The 21,265-nt window shown below is 49.0% G+C and overlaps 1 protein-coding gene across 3 annotated transcripts in view; it reads right to left on the reverse strand.

Moving 5' to 3' along the window:
* inka2 (inka box actin regulator 2) overlaps window positions 1-21,265 on the reverse strand; it is a 72,982-nt gene that overhangs the window by 49,652 nt on the left and 2,065 nt on the right. For 2 of the 3 annotated variants that reach the window (XM_086011034.1, XM_086011035.1), the window contains exon 2: window positions 17,137-20,214. The exons of the other annotated variant lie outside the window; for it this stretch is intronic. In XM_086011034.1, the coding sequence (XP_085867160.1) occupies window positions 19,150-20,214 (1,065 nt within the window). In that variant the 3' untranslated portion in view covers window positions 17,137-19,149. Of the gene's footprint in view, window positions 1-17,136; window positions 20,215-21,265 lie in introns of those variants that run through there. 3 annotated transcript variants of the gene reach the window in all.

Consider the following 21,265-nt stretch of genomic DNA (forward strand, 5'->3'; position numbering starts at 1 on the left):
GGGAGAACTCCCCTGCTCTTCTTCGAAATAGTGGCCGTGGGATCTTTTACGTCCACCTGAGGGGCCTCGGTTTAACGTCTCAGCCGAAAGGACAGCCCCTCCGACGTTGTGAAATGCGAGCTCTTTTTTTTACTCCTTTTACTGCTCGGGCTACAATCCTTAAATGAGCTGAATTGAGCCGGCGCATTCTGGTCGGTATAGCTCAGTGTCACACCACACTAACCATGGCAGCCTGACACACGACTATTTCACACTCTGCCTTAGCCTCAGGGCCAGTGATTCAGCAGAGAGATACAGCCCATGAAAAGCCCCCCCCCCCCGCCCACAAATTTCTGCACTCACGATGAAAACTCCCTGAGGCAGTGAAGGTTTCTGATTGGGTCTGAGTCCTAATTAGTTGCTTCCCCTACCTATAATATCTATTGGTCATTTGTACTAATGTGCTAGCAAAACTTCTGTTCATCGCTAACATCCTCCAATTCTGATGAAAGATCATCGACCTGAAACGTTAACTCTGTCTCTCTCTCCACAGTTGCTGCCTGACCTGCTGAGTGTTTCCAGCATTTTCTGTTCTTTATTCAAATATATACTCCAACAACACCACCCAGGACAAAGCAGCCCGCTTGATGGGCACCCCATCCACCACCTTAAACATTCACTCCCTCCACCACCGGCGCAATGTGGCTGCAGTGTGTACCATCTACAAGATGCACTGCAGCAACTCGCCAAGGCTTCTTCGGCAGCACCTCCCAAACCCGCGACCTGTTCCACCTAGAAGGACGAGGGCAGCAGGCGCATGGGAACACCACCACCTCCAAGTTCCCCGCCAAGTCACACACCATCCTGACTTGGGAATATATCGCCGTTCCTTCATCGTCGCTGGGTCAAAATCCTGGAACTCCCTCCCTAACAGCACTGTGGGAGCACCTTCACCACACGGACTGCAGCGGTTCAAGAAGGCGACTCACCACCACCTTCGCAAGGGCAATTAGGGATGGGCAATAAATGCTGGCCTTGCCAGCGACGCCCACATCCCATGAACGAATTTTAAAAAATTTAATGGGGGAAGGCTGAAGGGTGACCAAATAGAAGTCTTTATAATTATGAAACAGTTTGAAAGGGTAGATGCAAAGAAAACGTTTCCACTTGTGGGGGAGTCTAAAACTAGGAGCCATCAATATAAGACAGTCACTAATAAACCCAATAGGGAATTCAGGAGAAACTTCTTTACCCAGAGAGTGGTGAGAATGTGGAACTCGCTACCACAGGGAGTGGTTGAGGCGAATAGCAGAGATACATTTATGGGGAAGTTAGATAAGTACATGAGAGAGAAAGGAATAGAAGGATATTCTGATGGGGTGAGATGAAGAGGGGTGTGGAGCATAAACACCGGCACGGACCAGTTGGGCCGAATGGCCTGTTTCTATGTAATTCTGTGTAAAGATTTAGGGGGGAAAATTCGGTTGCGCTATGGGGCACAAAGCAACTAGCGCCCGGGCGCGGCGGTGTTTGCGCTGCTCACGAAATTGACCAGACATTTTGTGGCGGCGCTAAACACTGCCGTCACGATCTCCTGCACCGGCAGATCGTGATGTCAGTCTAACGTGCAACGCCCCGGACCGGATATTGAGTGGCACCCCCTGCCTTACCGCCTGCCGCTAGCAACAACAGGTTGAGGGGAGCATTTTGTAGTCGGGAAGGGACTGGGGGAGCGCTATTTAAAGGCGACCGCTTCCTGCCTTTTTTTGTCGGTAACGTTTTTGCACCACGCATTCTGAGAGAGAGAGAGAGAGAGACTTCTGGAGAGATTCAACGCTGTGTGATGGAGTTTTGGGTACTGAGCAGCACTTTGCAGGTTCATTTTGATTTGACCTTCTTTGCATCGATTTAGATGAGACTGTGGGGGCTGCACTCTGAGCTCTTTCCCTGGGCCTCTCCATTGTTCTTTCCAGCAGAATTGATGTACAGGTCTCTCCAGGCCGAAATTCAAGGCTGCAATGAGCAGGGTGTGGCTGGAGAGCAAGATCAACCCTCCCCTTTAAGAACTGGCCGGTGCCAGTGTGTCTGTGTTCCATTGCTGACTGACGTCACATGTGTTGCACCCACGCTCTGAGGTAGCGCCTCGCTCCTCGGCGTTAGCGCCTTAAGAGAGGTGCGTAGCGCCTGATTTAGCGCTCCAATCACCTCCAGGGGCGATAAAAGCCAAGTTTGCAGTCGGCGGTGATAATTAGCACCAGCCGCTAAACTTTGCGCCCAGCCGATAATTGCGCCCCAAATGGGACGATACCGAATTTCTCTCCCTTTAAGTCCAATACGCATTAGGGCCTGACAGGGTTAACACATCAATGGGTCAAAATAAGATTTTTGGCGGGGGGGGGGGGGGGGAAGAGCGGAAGGGAAAATAGCATTGAAATAAATTTGGTCGTGGGAAATGAGTCATTTTTAGCCCTTGTTTTAAAAAGACAAACAATTGCCGAGGACCCAGCACGTAGGGGAGAGATTGGCACCGAGCCCTGGGTGATATCAAAGAGTCAATTACACTGCAGCTGCTCTTTAGAAAGGATGGTTCTGCTGGAAAAGCATTCGGGATCAACAGAAGCCAAACATGAGCAGCTGTAGCACCCTGTCGACACATTAAACCCAATGCCCGCCGTCAGCAGCTTGCCTCGCTCAGGACACCAGTTCCATCCTTCCTCTGTTCCTTTTACTCCTCGCCTCTCAAAGACCCCCCGCCGCCCCCCCCCCCCCACACCTGCCGGGATGTGGCATCACAAGTGCTGACGGTCCCTCGGTCACGATTCAAGTGCAAGCCGAGACAGAGCGGCTGTTCGACTCTGGAGGCATCACAGCCGAGGCCGCTCCCAGACAGAGAGTGTTGAGAGGCTGTGTTCCACTGCAGAGGCATCGCGATCACAGACCACTCCGAGACAGAGAGTGTTGAGAGGCTGTGTTCCACTGCAGAGGCATCGCGACCACAGACCACTCCGAGACAGAGAGTGTTGAGAGGCTGTTCCACTGCAGAGGCATCACAACCACAGACCACACTGAGACAGAGAGTGTTGAGAGGCTGTTCCACTGCGGAGGCATCGCAACCACAGACCACTCCGAGACAGAGAGTGTTGAGAGGCTGTTCCACTGCAGAGGCATCGCGACCACAGACCACTCCGAGACAGAGAGTGTTGAGAGGCTGTTCCACTGCAGAGGCATCGCGACCACAGACCACTCCGAGACAGAGAGTGTTGAGAGGCTGTTCCACTGCAGAGGCATCGCGACCACAGACCACTCCGAGACAGAGAGTGTTGAGAGGCTGTTCCACTGCAGAGGCATCGCGACCACAGACCACTCCGAGACAGAGAGTGTTGAGAGGCTGTTCCACTGCAGAGGCATCGCGACCACAGACCAGCCCGAGACAGAGAGTGTTAAGAGGCTGTTCCACTGCAGAGGCATCGCGACCACAGACCACTCCGAGACAGAGCGTTGAGAAGCTGTTCGACTGTGGAGGTATGGCGACCAAGTCCTTAACTAAGGCCTGTGCCTGAGAACTCCCCAACGCCAATTATCTTAAATCTGTATCCTTTAGTTACCGACCCACCCAGCAGTGAAAACAGTCTCTCCCGATCTACTCTATCAAAGCTCATAATTTTAAACACCTCTATCGAACCTCTGCTCTGCTCCAAGGAGAACAACCCCAGCTTCCCCAGTCTCCCCACATAACTGAAGTCCCTCATCCCTGGCACCATTCTAATAAATCTCCTCTGCACCCTCTCTAAGGCCTGGACATCCTTCCTAAAGGTGTGGTGTCCAGAATTGGACTCAATACTCCAGCTGAGGCCTAACCAGTGAGTTCGAAAGGTTTTAGCGTGACTTCCTGGCTTTTGTCATCCGTGCCTCTATTAATAAAGCCATGGATCAACTCGTCCTGCTGCCTTGTGTATGTGAACCCCCAGGTCTCCATGTTCCTGCATCCCCTTTTAAAATTGTGCCATACCGGATGAGCTCAGGATCAAGAGTGGCTGTGATGGTGCAACAACAACAACAACAACTTGCATTTACATAACGCCATTAATGTAGTAAAGCGTTCCAAGGCGCTTCACAGGAGCGATTATCAAACAAAATTTGACACCGAGCCACCTAAGGGGGTGTAAGGATAGGCAACCAAAAGCTTAGTCAAACTGGTAGGTTTTAAGGAGGAGAGGTAGAGAGTTGGAGCGGTTCAGGGAGGGAATTCCAGGGGTTAGGGCCTCGGAAGCTGAAGGCACAGCCGCCAATGATGGTGCGATGAAAATCTGGGTGTAGGTTTACAGCTGTCCTCTTGGGTGAGGTACTGGAGGAATTTTGATTGCCAAAGAACAGGAATGGAGGGAAGTGGAGAAACCCGGAACAATCAGAAACATTAACATCGTCGGTTTCCCACATTTCTCCCAGACGTCTTGAGCTGGCAGAAGGCAAGGAGTGCTACAAAGACCCAGGAAGTATCTTGGCCACTATCCAGACTTGCTGCAGCCCGAAGCATAGTGACCTTACGGTGACGCTTCACCATACGCCTACCAGCCGGGAGAGTCAGCTGACTAGGGTGGCACTGTTGACAATCTATTGGCTCAACTCATCAGCCTCTCACCTTTATAGCGTAGCTAAAGGATGGACGTGGGTTCAAGTCCCCACTCCAGAGACTTGAGTACAAAATCTAGGCTGACACCCCCAGTGCAGTGCTGAGAGAGCCCTGCACTGTCAGAGGCGCCGCCTTTCGGATGAGATGTTAAACTGAGGTCCCGTCTGCTCTTTCAGGCGGACGTAAAAGTTCCCACGGCACTATTTTTGAAGAAGAGCAGGGGAGTTCTCCCCGGTGTCCTGGGGCCTATATTCATCCCTCAATCAACATCACTAAAACAGATTGTCTGGTCATTATCACATTGCTGTTTGTGGAACATGTGCCAAATTCTCTGATGTCATCACTCTTAAAATAAAGAACTTGTATTTCTATAGCGCCTTTCACAACCTCAGGACGTCCCAAAGCGCTTCCCAGCCAATGAAGTACTTTTGAAGCGTAGTCACTGTTGTAAGACGGTTCGAGTACAGGAACAAGGATGTCTTGCTGCAGTTGTACAGGGCCTTGGTGAGACCGCACCTTGAGTATTGTGTGCAGTTTTGGTCGCCTTATCTGAGGAAGGATGTTCTTGCCATGGAGGGAGTGCAGCGAAGATTCACCAGGCTGATACCTGGGATGGCAGGAATGACGTATGAAGAGAGATTGGGTCGATTGGGCTTATACTCACTGGAGTTTAGAAGATTGAGAGGGGATCTCATCGAAACCTATAAAATTCTGTCAGGCCTGGACAGACTAGATGCAGGAAGGATGTTTCCGATGGCCGGCGAGTCCAGAACCAGGGGTCATAGTCTAAGGATAAGGGGTAAGCCATTTAGGACTGAAATGAGGAGGAATTTCTTCACCCAGAGAGTGGTGAACCTGTGGAATTCTCTGCCACAGAGGGCAGTGGAGGCCAGTTCATTAAATATATTCAAGAAGGAGTTGGATATATTTCTTAAGGCTAAAGGGATCAAGGGACATGGGGAGAAAGCAGGGACAGGGTACTGAATTTGGATGATCAGCCATGATCTCACTGAATGGCGGAGCAGGCTCAAGGGGCTGAATGGCCTACTCCTGCTCCTATCTTCTATGTTTCTATGTAATGTAGGAAACACGGCAGCCAATTTGCACACAGCAAGCTCCCACAAACAGCAATGTGATAATGACCAGATAATCTGTTTTTTAGTGATGTTGGTTGAGGGATAAATATTGGCCCAGGACACCGGGGAGAACTCCCCTGCTCTTCTTCGAAATAGTGCCGTGGGATCTTTTACATTCACCTGAGAGAGCAGACGGGGCCTCAGTTTAACGTCTCATCCGAAAGATGGCTCCTCTGACTGGGAGTGTCAGCCTAGATTTGGTGCTCAAGTCTTTTGATTGGGACTTGAACCCACGATCTTTTGACTCTGAGGCAAGAGTGCCACCAAATGAGCCACAGCTGACACTAGCAGCCTGAGATTTTCAGATCTTCTTATGGATGGGAGGGAGGGTGGAGGGGGGCCTGGGTAGGAATGTGGTTGTGTGGGGGGTGATGGGTGGGGGGATAGGTGAGAGGGTGATGGGTGGGAGGGGGATGGGTGGGAGGGGGATGGGTGAGCGTGGGAGATGTGCACACCTCAGTAGTATGAAATCGAAAAATGCTATTCTTTAACAGTTTGTGTGTGGACCTTTCAGAAGAAGTGGAAAGGGCCGACACCCTGTACAGCCCTCACTGCAACTGTGGCCCTCAGCAGACTTCCTGTAAAAGTGGCTCACTCAGTCTGACCATCACCACTTTCTGTTTCTATATAATCTCCAGCAACAGTCTTTCCAGCTTCCTAATTTCCTGCTATCGGCATTCCCACCAAACTAATCCTGTTCCTCTCGGCTCGAACTCCCACTGACACATTTTAAATATTGAATACATTATTTCAATGAACCATGGGGGAATAACCAATCAGGGGTTTCATGCCAAGGTCTCATTAATTTTGGGTGTGACAGACACTTCTTTTTCAATTAATAATGTCCATTTGCCCTGAGGGACAATGATAAACTCGCCCAACAATCTAACCCGATCTTTCAGATGAGGCGTCAAACCGAGGCCCCGTCTGCCTTTCCACCATCTACAAGACATAAGTCAGGAGTGTGATGGAATACTCTCCACTTGCCTGGATGAGTGCAGCTCCAACAACACTCAAGAAGCTCGCCACCATCCAGGACAAAACAGCCCGCTTGATCGGCACCCCATCCACCACCTTAAACTTTCACTCCCTCTACCACAGGCGCACCGTGGCTGCAGTGTGTACCATCTACAAGATGCACTGCAGCAACTCGCCAAGGTTTCTTCGGCAGCACCTCCCAAACCCGCGACAAAGACAAGGGCAGCGGGCGCATGGGAACACCACCATCTCCAGGTTCCCCTCCAAGTCACACACCGTCCTGACTTAGAAGTATATCGCCAATCCTTCATCATCGCTGGTTCATAATCCTGGAACTCTCTCCCTAACAGCACTGTGGGAGAACCTTCACCACACGGACTGCAGCGGTTCAAGAAGGCAGCTCACCACCACCTTCTCGAGGGCAACTAGGGATGGGCAATAAATGCTGGGCCTTGCCAGCGACGCCCACATCCCATAAATGAATTTTTAAAAAGGACGTGAAAGATCCCACAGGAAGAGCAGGGGGAGATCTCCCCGGTGTCCTGGGCCAACATTCATCCTTCAACCAGCACCACCAAAAGACATTAGCTGGTGATTTAGCTCATTTGTGGGATCTTGCTGTGCACAAGTTGGCTGCCCTGTTTCCAACATGGCAACAGTGACTGCACTTCAAAAAGTACTTCATTGGCTGTGAAGGGCTTCGGGACGTGCTGAGGTCGTGAAAGGCGCTGTATTTTTAATCTGTGGTGGATCTGCCTCTCTGGGTCAGGTACGGTAGCAGAGTGGTTATGTTACTGGGCTAGTAATCCAGAGGCCTGGACTAGTGAGCCAGAGGACATGAGTTCATAATCCCACCACGGCAGCTGTGGAATTTAAATTCAGTTAATTAAATAAATCTGGAATAAAAAGCTGGTATCAGTAATGCTGACCATGAAACTAGCGGATTGTCGTAATAGCCCATCCGGTTCACTAATGTCCTTTAGGGAAGGAAATCTGCCGCCCTTACCCGGTCTGGCCGGGTATATGTGACTCCAGACCCACAGCAATGTGGTTAACTCTTAACTGCCCTCTGAAGTGATGGCTCACCACCACCTTCTCGAGGGCAATGAGGGATGGGCAATAAATGCTGGCCTTGCCAGCGACGCCCACACCCCGTGAATAAATGAATTTTTTTTAAGTTGCAGGCACTCTGAAGCACCACTGGCCTCAAAATGATGTCAGTGGCAATTTCCAGACAAGGCTGACCTCTCGACTGTCCCAGTTGGCTACGGCAGCTCGCCAAACCCAGTCTTTATATGTAACACGATAGCAAAATACTGCAGATGTTGGAAATCCGAAATAACAACAGAAAATGCTGGAAAAACTCAGCAGGTCAGGCAACATCCGTGGAGAGAAATTTGAGTTGACGTTTCGGGTTGGACCCTTCTTCAAAACTGGAACATTTGGGTGAGTGGATCCTGCAGGTTGACAGGAGTGTTTCTGGTGCGGGGGAATATCGTATCACTGACTTTCAGTTTTCACAGATTAAGAACAACAGCGATTAAACATAATCCCTGAAACACTGGTAACGATCCTGGATCCCGAGCAATAATTAGAGAGTTCGCCTTATTAGGACCGATGTTGCGAATTATGCGTGTGTGGGGCCGGGGTGGGGGGGCGGTGGGGGGCTGCAAAAATAAAGTGTCAGCCGTGGCTCAGTGGGTTGCACACTCGCCCCTGAGTCAGAAGGTTGTGGGTTCAAGTCCCACTCCAGGAACTTGAGCACAACAAAGCTAGGCTGACACTCGCAGTGCTGAGGGAGTGCTGCACTGTCGGAGGTGCCGTCTTTCGTATGAGACGTTAAACCGAGGCCCCGTCTGCACTCTCAAGTGGACGTAAAAGATCCCATGGCACTATTTTGAAGAAGAGCAGGGGAGTTCTCCCCGGTGTCCTGGGGCCAATATTTATCCCTCAACCAACATAACAGAAACAGATTATCCGGCCATTATCACATTGCTGTTTGTGGGAGCTTGCTGTGCGCAAATTGGCAGCCGCGTTTCCCACATTACAACAGTGACTCCACTTCAAAAAGTACTTCATTGGCTGTAAAGCGCTTTGAGACGTCCGGTGGTCGTGCAAGGCGCTATAGAAATGCAAGTCTTTCTTTCTTCTGCTTTTTTGTTTCAATCATTTTGAGAAACAGGAGTGCAAAGGTCAGTGCTTTAATAAGGCTTGACGTAAGGTTCCTTTAATCAGCAGCATGCCTGTCCCCGGACTTGCATTGACATTGCCCGGGTTACTGCCCTCTTGGGAAACGCCCTTCTGATGCTGCCACTCATCCCATTAGAAGCAAATAATTACCGTGGTGTCGCTGTAATATTAATTGGGTGGTTAATGACTGGGCTTTGACAGCTCAGAATTATCAGGCAGCGTGATAGAAGGAGTTCCGTCTCGCCTCAGTGATAAATGCACTGCTGATTATATTAACTTCCTGCAGTCTGAGGCAGAAATTCAAAAGATCTAGCTCTGAACGTGCGACAAAGATTCATGTAACAATTTTCTAATAAAATACGTATGATTCTATATTCAGAGCAAAGCAGCTTTCTGATAGAAACATAGAAGATAGGAGCAGGAGTAGGCCGTTCGGCCCCTCGAGCCTGCTCCGCCATTTAGTGAGATCATGGCTGATCATCCAAATTCAGTACCCTGTCCCTGCCTTCTCCCCATATCCCTTGATTCCTTTAGCCTTAAGAAAGATATCTAACTCCTTCTTGAATATATTTAATGAATTGGCCTCAACTGCCTTCTGTGGTAGAGAATTCCACCACTCTCTGGGTGAAGAAATTCCTCCTCATCTCTGTCCTAAATGGCTTACCCCTTATGAAAGTAACTCTCGCTCACACTAGATTTATACAGCTGTATATTGTTCCTTAAACTCTTGTCTCCTATTTGTGCACAGAGTGATCAGGCCAGATACAATGAACAACCTACTCCTGATCGTTTAACCTCGTCATTTTTGCACAGAAGAAAATGGGATTATCCAATCATTTGAATTGGGGAATGTAAATAACAGAGCAAAGTGGGAACTCAGTGCTTAAAAAGTGTTGAATTATCAGATCTTTTGAATGAAGCGATTCTCTGAATAGAGAGCGGACGGTGATGCTGATTTTATCTTTCGTTATACACCCCGCCCTTGTATTCACTATAAAAATGTGAATGATAATTAAATACACTTTTGTAAATTATTTTTCTTCAGCTTCCCATCGAACATAAGAAATAGGGCCGAATGGCCTACTCCTGCTCCTTCGAACCTGCTCTGCCATTCAATAAGATCATGGCTGATCTAACTCAACTTCACATTCCTGCCCTATCCCCATATCCCTTGATTCCCTTAGTATCCAAAAATCTATCGATCTCTGTCTTGAATATACTCAACGACTGAGCCTCCACAGCCTCTGGGGTAGAGAATTCCAAAGATTCACCACCCTCAGTGAAGAAATTTCTCCTCATCTCAGTCCTAAATGGCCGACCCCTTATTCTGAGACTGTGACCCCTGGTTCTAGACTCCCCAGCCAGGGGAAACATCCTCCCTGCATCTACCCTGTCAAGCCCTGTAAGAATCTTGTATGTTTCAATGAGATCACCTCTCATTCTTCTAAACTCTAGAGAATATCGGCCTAGTCTACTCAATCTCTCCTCATAGGACAATCCCCCCCATCCCAGGAACCAGTCTGGTGAACCTTCGTTGCACTCCCTCTATGGCAAGTATATCCTTCCTTAGGTAAGGAGACCAAAACTGTACACAATACTCTAGGTGTGGTCTCACCAGGGCCCTATATAATTGCAGTAAGACGTCTTTACTCTTATACCCGTGCACACAAATCCTCCCCTCGCCCAGGGCATTGTGGCCAACTGGCGACGAGCAGCTAGCTTGGCATGGACCAGGAATTGAAAGTGGGATGCTCCTGATTTATAATGACACCCTCTACAACAGCTTGCATTTATATAGCACCTTTAACAGAATATAACATCCCAAGGCCCTTCAGAGGAGCGTGATTAAACAAAAATTGACACCGAGCCACATAAGGAGATAATTAGGGCAGGTGACCAAAAGCTTGGTCAAAGAGGTAGGTTTTAAGGAGCATCTTAAAGGAGTAGGGAGAGGTGGAAAGTTGGAGAGGTTTAGGGAGGGAATTCCAGAGTTTAGGGCTGAGGCAGCTGAAGACACGGCCAGCAATGGTGGAACGATAGAAATCAGGGATGTGCAGGAGGCCAGAACTGGAGGAGCGCAGAGATAGTGGAGGGCTGTAGGGCTGGGGAAACTAACAGAGATAGGGAGCGGTGAGACCATGGAAAAAGTTGAACACAAGGTTGAGAATTTTAAATACCGGACCGGGAGCTAATGCAGGTCGATGAGCACAGGGGTGATGGATGAACGGGACTTGATGAGAGTCAGGATATGGGCCGCTGAAGTTTACAGAGGGTGGGAAAATCATTGTAGGATTCTTGCCGCTCTGTAGGTCCTCTTGTGCAAATGCCATTGTCCGACTGGAAGGGTAGTGCACCATTCTTCCGTCCTCCACCATTGCCACTCTGTAACCTGGCAGTAGGAAACTGTGCGAGGACAATCAACGCCACCTTCCTCCACCTACTACTTAGAGAGAAAAAGTACACGAGTTTAAACTGGGAGACATCATCTTATGCTCCCATCTACATTCACAAGAAAATTACTTGTATTTCTATAGCGCCTTTCACATCCTCAGGACATCCCAAAGTGCTTCACAGCCAATGAAGTATTTTTGAAGTGTAGTCACTGTTGCAATGTAGGGCAATGCTGCAGCCAATTTGCGCACAGCAAGCTCCCACAAACTGCAATGAGATGAATGGCCAGGTAATCTGTTTGAGAGATGTTGGTTGAGGGATAAACACTGGCCCAGGACACCGGGGATAACTCCCCCTGCTCTTCTTCGAAACAGTGGCTGTGGGATCTTTTATGTCCACCTGAGAGGGCAGACAGGGCTTTGGTTTAACATCTTATCTGAAAGACGGCACCTCCAACAATGCAGCGCTGCCTCAGCACTGCCCTGAGGAAAACATAACCCAGTATGGCTTATTCCTCGCTTCCTCCCTCGAGGAAGAAAGGCCATTTGGTGCCTCTTCCTATCCCCAGATCTTGTTTTCACGGTGATAGATAGTCACAGTTGATTTAATACGGCAACTGTATTTGTTCATTATTAGGAAGGTATTGGCATGACATTCTAGTCACTTTGCACTACAAGACACTGGTTATTTTTTCTGGTAGGAAGAAAGAAAGACTTGCATTTCTATAGCGCCTTTCACCACCTCAGGATGTCCCAAAGTGCTTTACAGCCAATGAAGTACTTTTTGAAGTGCAGTCACTGTTGTAATGTAGGAAACACGGCAGCCAATTTGTGCACAGCAAGCTCCCACAAAGAGCAATGTGATCATGACCAGATCATCTGATTTTTTAAGTGATATTAGATGAGGGATAAATGTTGGCCGGGACACCGGGGCGGTGCAGGGCATGGTGTGAAATGAGGGTTCAGATCACAGATCACAGAAACCCCACAATGCAGATAGAGGCCATTTCGGCCCATCGAGCCTGCACCGACACATATCCCACCCGATCCCCATAACCCCTACACCAACACATATCCCACCCTATCCCCGTAACCCCACGTATTTAATCCCCCTAACACTAAGGGTCAATTCATCATAGCCAATCATCCTAACCCGCACATCTTTGGACTGTGGGAGGAAACCGGAGCACCCGGAGGAAACCCACGCAAACACGGGGAGAATGTGCAAACTCCACACAGGCAGTCACCCGAGGCCGGATTCGAACCCAGGTCCCTGGCGCTGTGAGGCAACAGTGCTAACCACTATGCCACCGTGCTGCAGTGCGAGCCAGGTTGAGGCTGCAGTGCGAGCCAGTTGTCTGCGTTCCTGCTCCCAGAGATTGGGTTCCCATGGGAAGATCCTGGTTGGTTTCTCTGCCCGAGCTTCATCAAAAGCGGAATGTGAGCCGTTGAGTTGACAGCTGGGCATCCGGAGTCAGAGAGGCATGTGGGGCCCACAGGCAGTGGTCAGATCGACTTACCTTCCAAACCGCGGAGTCGGACAGGGAGTGGCCCCGCTCAGTCCGCACAATTGACTCACTGTTGAATATTTTATATACTGTCCTTGTATAGGAGCACTCACTCTCTAATACTGCCTGTCAACATTCAACAGAGAGGATTTTGGATGTCAGCCTTGGCTCAGAAGGTCGTGGGTTCAAAGCGCTTCACAGTCAATGAAGTGCAGTCACTGTTGTAATGTAGGAAACGTTGCTGCCAATTTGCGCACAGCAAGCTCCCACAAACAGCAATGTGATAATGACCAGATAATCTGTTTTTCAGTGATGTTGGTTGAGGGATAAATGTTGGCCCAGGACATCGGGGATTAACTCCCCCAGCTCTTCTTCGAAATAGTGGCCGTGGGATCTTTTACGCCCACCTGAGAGGGCAGACGGAGCCTCGGTTTAACGTCTCCTCTGAAAGACGGCACCTCCGACAGTGCAGCACTCCCTCAGCACTGCACTGGGAGTGTCAGCCTGAATCATGTGCTCAAGTCTCTGGAGTGGGACTTGAACCCATGAACTTCTGAATCAGAGGCGAGGGTGCGACCCGCTGTACCATGGCTGACACCTACAATTGCATTGTGACATGATATGCTTTCTTATTAATGCTGTATGTAAACATTCTTCGGGCCTACTCCTTCATGCATTTTACTACAAGTTTGTGATTTAGTGTCATCAGGGAGACTCCGTCGAATTTTCTTGCTGCCCAGGGCCCGAAGAATTCTTAATCCAGCTCTGGGGTTCATTTCACGTGTCACACTGTGTGGGTCGAGACCCCCCCAATCGGCCCGGGCCACATTCATACCCAGACCCCCGTCACTTACCGTGCTCCGCCTGTGCACATCCAGGGTTCTCAACCCTCCAGGATTGGCCTGGAGTCTCCAGGAATGAAACGTTAATCCCCAGGACACGGCCGCCAGCAAACACCCGGGAGAAAGATCACAAGGGCATTAAAAAAAATAATATTTGTAAAAAAAATTGGGGATGGCGGGGATGGTGGTGGAAAGGCTGTTCGACTGGGTGAGGCAGTTGGAGGGGAGAGGTCAAGTGATGGAACCTCCAGGAATATATCCAATCAGAGTTGGCGACCCAGGTTCAGCGTGAGCCCTTTCTCACCCTCTGCACAGTGCTTACAGATTTAGCCGGACAGGTTTAACATTGCTGTGAAGATGCGGGCCAGCTGGTGAGCGTGTGAGCGATTCAGCTCACCAGTCCCTTGAATTCTTGCAACAGCTGTGCTCAAGGGGCTGATTTACAATATATATAGAGAGAGAGAGAGAGACAGGCTGCTGGAATCCAGATTTTGACAAGGAAAGGATTCAATACGTCCTTGTCGAATTACACGTTGCTTTAGGAGACCAGCCAATTATTTATGCAATTCTCTGCAAGTTTTAAAAAAAAATTTGTTTATGGGATGTGGACGTCGCTGGCAAGGCCGGCATTTATTGCCCATCCCCAATTGGCCTCGAGAAGGTGGTGGTGAGCCGCCTTCTTGAACCGCTGCAGTCCGTGTGGTGAAGGTGCTCCCACAGTGCTGTTAGGGAGAGAGTTCCAGGATTTTGACCCAGTGACGATGAAGGAATGGCCGATATATTTCCAAGTCAGGATGGTGTGTGTCTTGGAGGGGAACTTGGAGGTGGTGCTGTTCCCATGTGTCTGCTGCCCTTGTCCTTCTAGGTGGAAGAGGTGGCGGGTTTGGGAGGTGCTGCCGAAGAAGCCTTGGCAAGTTGCGGCCATGCATCTTGTAGATGGTCCACACTGCAGCCACGGTGCGCCGGTGGTGGAGGGAGTGAATGTTTAAGGTGGGGGATGGGATGCCAATCAAGCCGGATGCTTTGTCCTGGATGGTGTCAAGCTTTGAGTGTTGTTGGAGCTGCACTCATCCAGGCAAGTGGAGAGTATTCCATCACACTCCTTACTTGTGCCTTGTAGATGGTGGAAAGGCTTTGGGGAATCAGGAGGTGAGACACTCGCCGCAGAATACCCAGTCTCTGACCTGCTCTTGTTGCCACAGTATTTATGTGGCTGGTCCAGTTAAGTTTCTGGTCAATGGTGACTCCCAGGGTGTTGATGCTGGGGGATTTGGTGATGGTAATGCCATTGAATGTCAAGGGGCGGTGGTTAGACTCTCGCATGTTGGAGATAGTCATTGCCTGGCACTTCTGTGGCACGAATTTTACCTGCCACTTATCAGCCCAAGCCTGAACGTCGTCCAGGTGTTGATGCCAAGTAACCAAAAGCTTTTACCTTCATGGGGCCTTATAGGCCATATTATGTACCCTCATATAGGGTTTCCAACTCTCCAGGGTTGCCCTGGAGTCTCCAGGAATTGAAGATTAATCTCCGGTACACTGCTGGGAGCAAAACCCAGGAGAAGAATCATAGGGGTGTGAAACAAAATTGTGTTTTTTTTCCCCCATTTTCATTGAATACTTTCATTTATTGGTTATAAAAATATTGGCGATGGAGATGTTTCACTAACAGTCAAGAGTAAAAAATGCACAGGGCCATTGGGGAAAAGATCAAAGGGATTGGGACTAATTGGACAACATTCAAGAAGCATTTAGATGAGCACTTGAAACGCCACAGCATACAAGGCTACGGACCAAGTGCGGGAAAATGGGATTAGAATAGACAGGGCTTGATGGCCGGCGTGGACACGATGGGCCGAAGGGCCTCTTTCTCTGCTGTATCAGTCTATGATTCTTAATGCAATTGGGTGACAAAGAGTCGGTTCGCTTTCCAATTGGCCGTGGGAGGGCAGTGGGGCCTGGAGGATGAACCAATGGCAGGAGAGTGGGGGGCAGGGCGGTTCGAGGCGGGAGGTCACGTGATGAAAGCTCCAGGAATACATCCAATCAGAGTTGGCGACCCTGCCCTCATATAAAGGTCAAACCCATATTCCCATTCATCTCATGTTGCCAATAGCAACAGATATTAGTGTTCTGATTGAAGAGTCATCCATTGTTATAGATAGTCAGAGTCATACAGCACAGAAAGAGGCCCTTCGGCCCATCGTGTCCGCGCCGGCCATGATGCCCCATCTATTCTAATCCCATTTTCCAGCACTTGGTCTGTAGCCTTGTATGCTATGGCGTTTCAAGTGCTCATCTAAATGCTTTTTGAATGTTGTGAGGGTTCCTGCCTCTACCACCCTTTCAGGCAGTGAGTTCCAGATTCCAACCACCCTCTGGGTGAAAATGTTTTTCCTCAAATCCCCTCTAAACCTCCTGCCACTTACCTTGAAACTATGCCCCCTGGTTGTTGGCTCCTCTACTAAGGGGAAAAGTTCCTTTCTATCTACCCTATCTATGCCCCTCATAATTTTGTACACCTCAATCTGTTTCCCCCCTCAGCCTTCTCTGCTCTAAGGAAAACAGCCGCAGCCTGTCCAGTCTCTCTTCATAGCTGAAGCGCTCCCGCCCAGGTAACATCCTGGTGAATCTCCTCTTACCCTTGAGGTAGCAGTGCTAAGAACAGCCCTTTCTAAACCTCCAGGCTCACACAAAATTCAAAGACAGTAAGCCAGCAAATAAGACTGCATTTCCCGAGCCTTGAAGTCCAGATCGCTGGGGCTCAGGGTTGCAGTTCCTCCCCATCACCTGCCAATTCAGGCCCTTTTTGAAATTGTCCTTACTTCAAGTCCCCACTACATACTTTTCAAAATATGAAATTTAATTTCAGGGCAATCGGCCGATGAATGGTTAACGATTCCTCCAAAATAGTGGGCAGAATCATACAGCACACAAGGAGGTTATTCGGCCCATCGTGCCTGTGCCGGCTCTTTGAAAGAGCTCCCCAATTAGTCCCACTCCCCCCTGCTCTTCCCCCATAGCCCTGCAAATTTGCCATTTTCAAGTATATATCCAATTCCCTTTTGAAAGTTACTATTGACCTCTGGTTTCCGACCCTCCTGCCAGTGGGAACAGTTTCTCCCTATCTACTCTATCAAAACCCTGCATATGAATTTCAGAGCCAGCCCTATCTCTTGGACCTTGGGTTTTATGACTTATTTATAGTCTTCAGAAGAGGTCTTAGGGTAGATGTTTGTTAACTGCCGTTTCCAGCACAGAACATCAAGCAGGGTCATACGTATCAGGGCAATGAGACCAGTGAGCTCCATGTCTAAATTCCCGATATAACAACAACTTGCATTTATATAACATAAGAATTGAGAGCAGGAGTAGGCGATATGGCCCCTCGAGCCTGCTCTGCCATTCAGTAAGATCATGGCTGATCTTCGATCTCAACTCCACTTTCCCGCCCGACCCTCATATCCCTCGATTCCCCTAGAGTCCAAAAACCTATCGATCTCTGCCTTGAATATACTCAACAACCCAGCATTCACAGCCCTCTGGGGCAGAGAATTCCAAAGATTCACAACACTCTGAGTGAAGAAATTCCTCCTCATCTCAGTCCTAAATGGTCGACCCCTTATCCTGAGACTGTGACCCCTACAAAACGTCCTGACATGAATCAGTCATTCATGAAAGAATGACATATGAAATAATACTGAGCGGCCTGCAGGTGGCGCTGTCCAGGGAGAGTATAAATACTCGGGCACGGGCCCAGCTTGCGCAGGACATTCTTAACAGGAACTAGTGAAGGACACAACTAGACCTCCATGTTGTAAAACAGTTGATTAAAGCTTTGTTTAATGATTAGACCAAGTGCCTAGTAGTTTTCTTACGTCATGTCCCAAGGGCATAATCAGGCAAAATTGACACCGAGCCAGTGATGGAGACATTAGGACAGGCGACCAAAAGCTTGGTCAAACAGTTAGGTTTTAAGGAGCATCATAAAGGAGGAAAGGTGGAGAGGTTTAGGGAGGGAATTCCAGAGTTTAAGGGCTAGGTGCCTGAAGGCACTGCCGCCAATGGTGGGGCGAAGGAAGAAGGGATGTACAAGAGGCCAGAGTTAGAGAAGCGCAGAGATCTCAGAGGGTCGTGGGGGCTGGAGGGGGTTACAGAGATAAGGAGGGACGAGACCATAGAGGGAGTTGAACACAAGAAGAGAAGTTTTGAAAATCGAAACATTGGTGGAACAGGAGCCCATGTAGGTCAGCGAGCACAGGAGAGAAAACATTTCAAAAAAGAACGTCAGTCAGCGAAGCATCACATTATCCTTAGGAACAGAGTCATAATAGAAGGTCTTAAAAATCAGCCAGCCTTGTTTCAATGTGGGCACTGTCAACATTTATTAAATCTTCTAGCTCAGTGTCCCTGGAGAGAACAGTCTCAGCTAAAAGGTCTTGGGCAGGCCATGGGTAATATCTGGTAACACCTCACTATTCTACTACATCCAAGTATCAACAACCAAATCTGATTCTAAATAAGAACGAAATTCTGATGCTTTGTCTCACCTCATTCACAGGCCACATAATATTCACACTCATCTGATGAAGCTGTCCTAACACCCTTATGGTATTAAGAAAATGTCCACTCACCTTGTTATTACAAAGATAGGCTTGAACTAGTCTATTAGAACTTACAGGTTAAGCAAGAGAAAAACCTTGTTGAACACGGGCAAATAGGGAGAGGAGGGGTGGTGGGGAGGCGGGGGTGGTGGCGGTGGCGAAGCTCCCATTTGCGACTCGGTTATTAAATGCACTGCTGTTTGTGTTACTGAGTCCAGGAAGATCCCATGTCCCAGCTCTGGTCTGTACTCAGCTGATCTCAGTTGGGCCATTAGCTGGGGCACTTCGGTTAGCCTCAGTGCCTCTGGGCTAGGAAGGGAAACAATCAGTCAGGGCTACCCAATCGTTATCCAGAAGGTCCCGGCCGGGTGACCGTCGGCCGAGGACAGGATCAGGACGTGGCAAACGACAAGTCCTGGGGCCGAATATCCAGCCGGCACTCAGTGGAACCGCTCGCCCGCGAAGAATAAATGATCACTTGGGTGAGAAGCCGGAGGGCTTCCAGGAACCGTGCCCCAGAAAGAGCCAGCTCCCTCAAGCAGGGGCACATTGGGAGGGTAGAAAGCTGAAGAGGGAGAGCAGTCAAGATGAACCTGTACCGTTTGGGTTACAGTGACTTTACAGGCGGGTTACAGGGCGACAGGTTTCAACGCAGGTTGCCTCAATGCAAAATGTGTCAAGCAGAGAAAAAAAAAAGTTTGAACATCTGGCAATGCCCCTTTAAATAGTCTTGACACCTTTCACTCTTGACATTCAAATATTCAAACTAGAAACCATTCGAAAAAATGTCCTGTAAACAATATCGACCCCATTGTCATTGGGGTCACTGAAGGATGGAAAGGAAATTAAGTGCAATTCATTTTTTTTGTTATCAAGATTTTCACATTTGAAATCAGACCCAAACCACGGTGTTGTAGTCAAACTGAGACTGTTTCTCGGTCACCGACTGGGCCAGTTTATTGGTGCAGCTGTTGGATTTCTTTTCCTCCGGTAACGTGGTGCAACAGGTCCCACGTCCATCCTGAGCTCGGTTGCTCGGAGTGTTGCTCCCCCGCAGTGCAAAGTAAAAAGTCACCTTCTGCTTGGATCCCTTAGTAGACCTCTTGGCGATGGGGTCTCCCGGATTACTCACTGGCGCCTGGCCGCGCTTCTCCTTGGCCAGCTTGCCCTTGTCCGGCCGGACGCTTCTCAGCAGCTTCTTGAAGATATTGGCGGTGAGGTTCAATTTTTTCTGGAATTCCTGAGATCTGCTGAGCACCGGGACATGGTCAGGTCGACCTCCTCCCTCCACGGAGGCAGGATGGGGCTTCTTCTCCAACTCAGGCAAGTCCAACCAGTTGCCCACCAAGTCGGCGAAGACGTTGTCTCCCAAAATGAGCGGCTGTCTATTTCTACTCTGGGAGAGCAGAGAGGAGGTCCAGTCATTGGAGGCGTCGCAATCTTGGGTTGTCCTACTGCCCGATTGGCTTGCTGTAGGAAGCTCGTGGACCTCTGGTGGGGCAACCATCTGGGTCGGCTTGTCTAGGTCCACCCTGGATGCAGCTGGCGATGGTCCATCCTTGAGATGACCAAGAGACATGGGTAATAGCGCCGATGACTGCATCTCTTGACAAGGAGCCTCCTTTGTATATTTTCCTAACCACGAGCCCACGGTCTTTTCAGCCAGCCCTGGAAAGGTTGCACGGAGTGTGCTGCTGCCACTGCTGCTGCTGCTGCTGGGCTTGCAGGTTTTCCTCTCCAGCCTGGTGCCTGGCCAGCCCTGACTGCTCTTGAATTCTTCGTTTCCATTTCTCAGCCGTTGCTGGCGGTTAATGATGGATGAAGCTTGGCCCCGGAATCCTGAGATCTCCAACTGCTCCAAAGCTGTCTGTACTTGGAGAAGTTTCAACTCCTGGAGGGCACCCATCATACAATTCATCTGGTCCTGCAGCCCATCTCCAGCCTCCTTCATAGATTGCTGTCAACGCACATTTGCACCATTAGCACTGCAGCATTATATCACCAGAATATACTGAAAGCATCTCAATGTCATCCCCATTCACTAACGAACCACACATCATCTGCACAAGACATCCATTTGATTACTCACCATTTCCCAGCACAGTTTTGCTTCTCTTCCTAAAGCACTTACATAAAAAAGACAAATAATCACTTTCTATATGTCTAAGTGTGTGCAGGGTTTAACAAAGCCCTAAGTATCCTTGTCCATGTCGAAACCGTCCCTTACACCGTGAGTCAAAACTCATACATCACTTAATATGAATATAACATACATCAAAACAGTTTCCCAATGACATATGATTTCCCAAAAGCACTCGCACTGTGTAATATAACAAGATATTGAGGTAGAGGCATATTATAAGGATGAAAAATTGAACTTAGGGTTTTTTTTTCAGGAAGTGGGTACTGTTTGAAATCGGAGTCCTGCTTCAGACCTCCCCCAAGTGGTGTAATCGAGATTGAGCTGCCAAGTGTCTATACCATCGGTGAGTCCCACCAACTCGTTCTCATTAAAGAAACGCCCCAACATCTGATGCAAAGTCGCAGGGCGAAAAGACACAAAAAGGCATCAAGGGGTATGGGGAGAGAGCGGGAATATGGTATTGAGATAGAGGATCAGCCATGATCATATTGAATGGTGGAGCAGGCTCGAAGGGCCGAATGGCCGACTCCTGCTCCTATGTTTCTCCCCCCCCCCCATCAACAAATCAGTTCAGTGCAACAATTCCACAGTCATTAGAAATGAAAATGCATTGTTGCATTAAGTTAAAGATTTGCAATCAAACCCCAACAAAAATAATATGTTGACTGGGCCACTCGCTGAAACACATACATCTATATCTATCTATCTATCTATATATATGTAACATCTTCCAGCACTTGCTGCTCATCTCACTCTCTGTCACTAATACACCATTCTTATATACAGTGCACGCCAGTGGGAGTTGTATTATCCTGTGCACAGATTCACTCTCCTACTGAACAGGATTAAACAGCCCCAGAACAAA

Source organism: Somniosus microcephalus, chromosome 18 (assembly GCF_052327205.1).
Source record: "Somniosus microcephalus isolate GS21.2 chromosome 18, FLI_Smic_1.0, whole genome shotgun sequence".
NCBI lineage: Eukaryota > Metazoa > Chordata > Chondrichthyes > Squaliformes > Somniosidae > Somniosus > Somniosus microcephalus.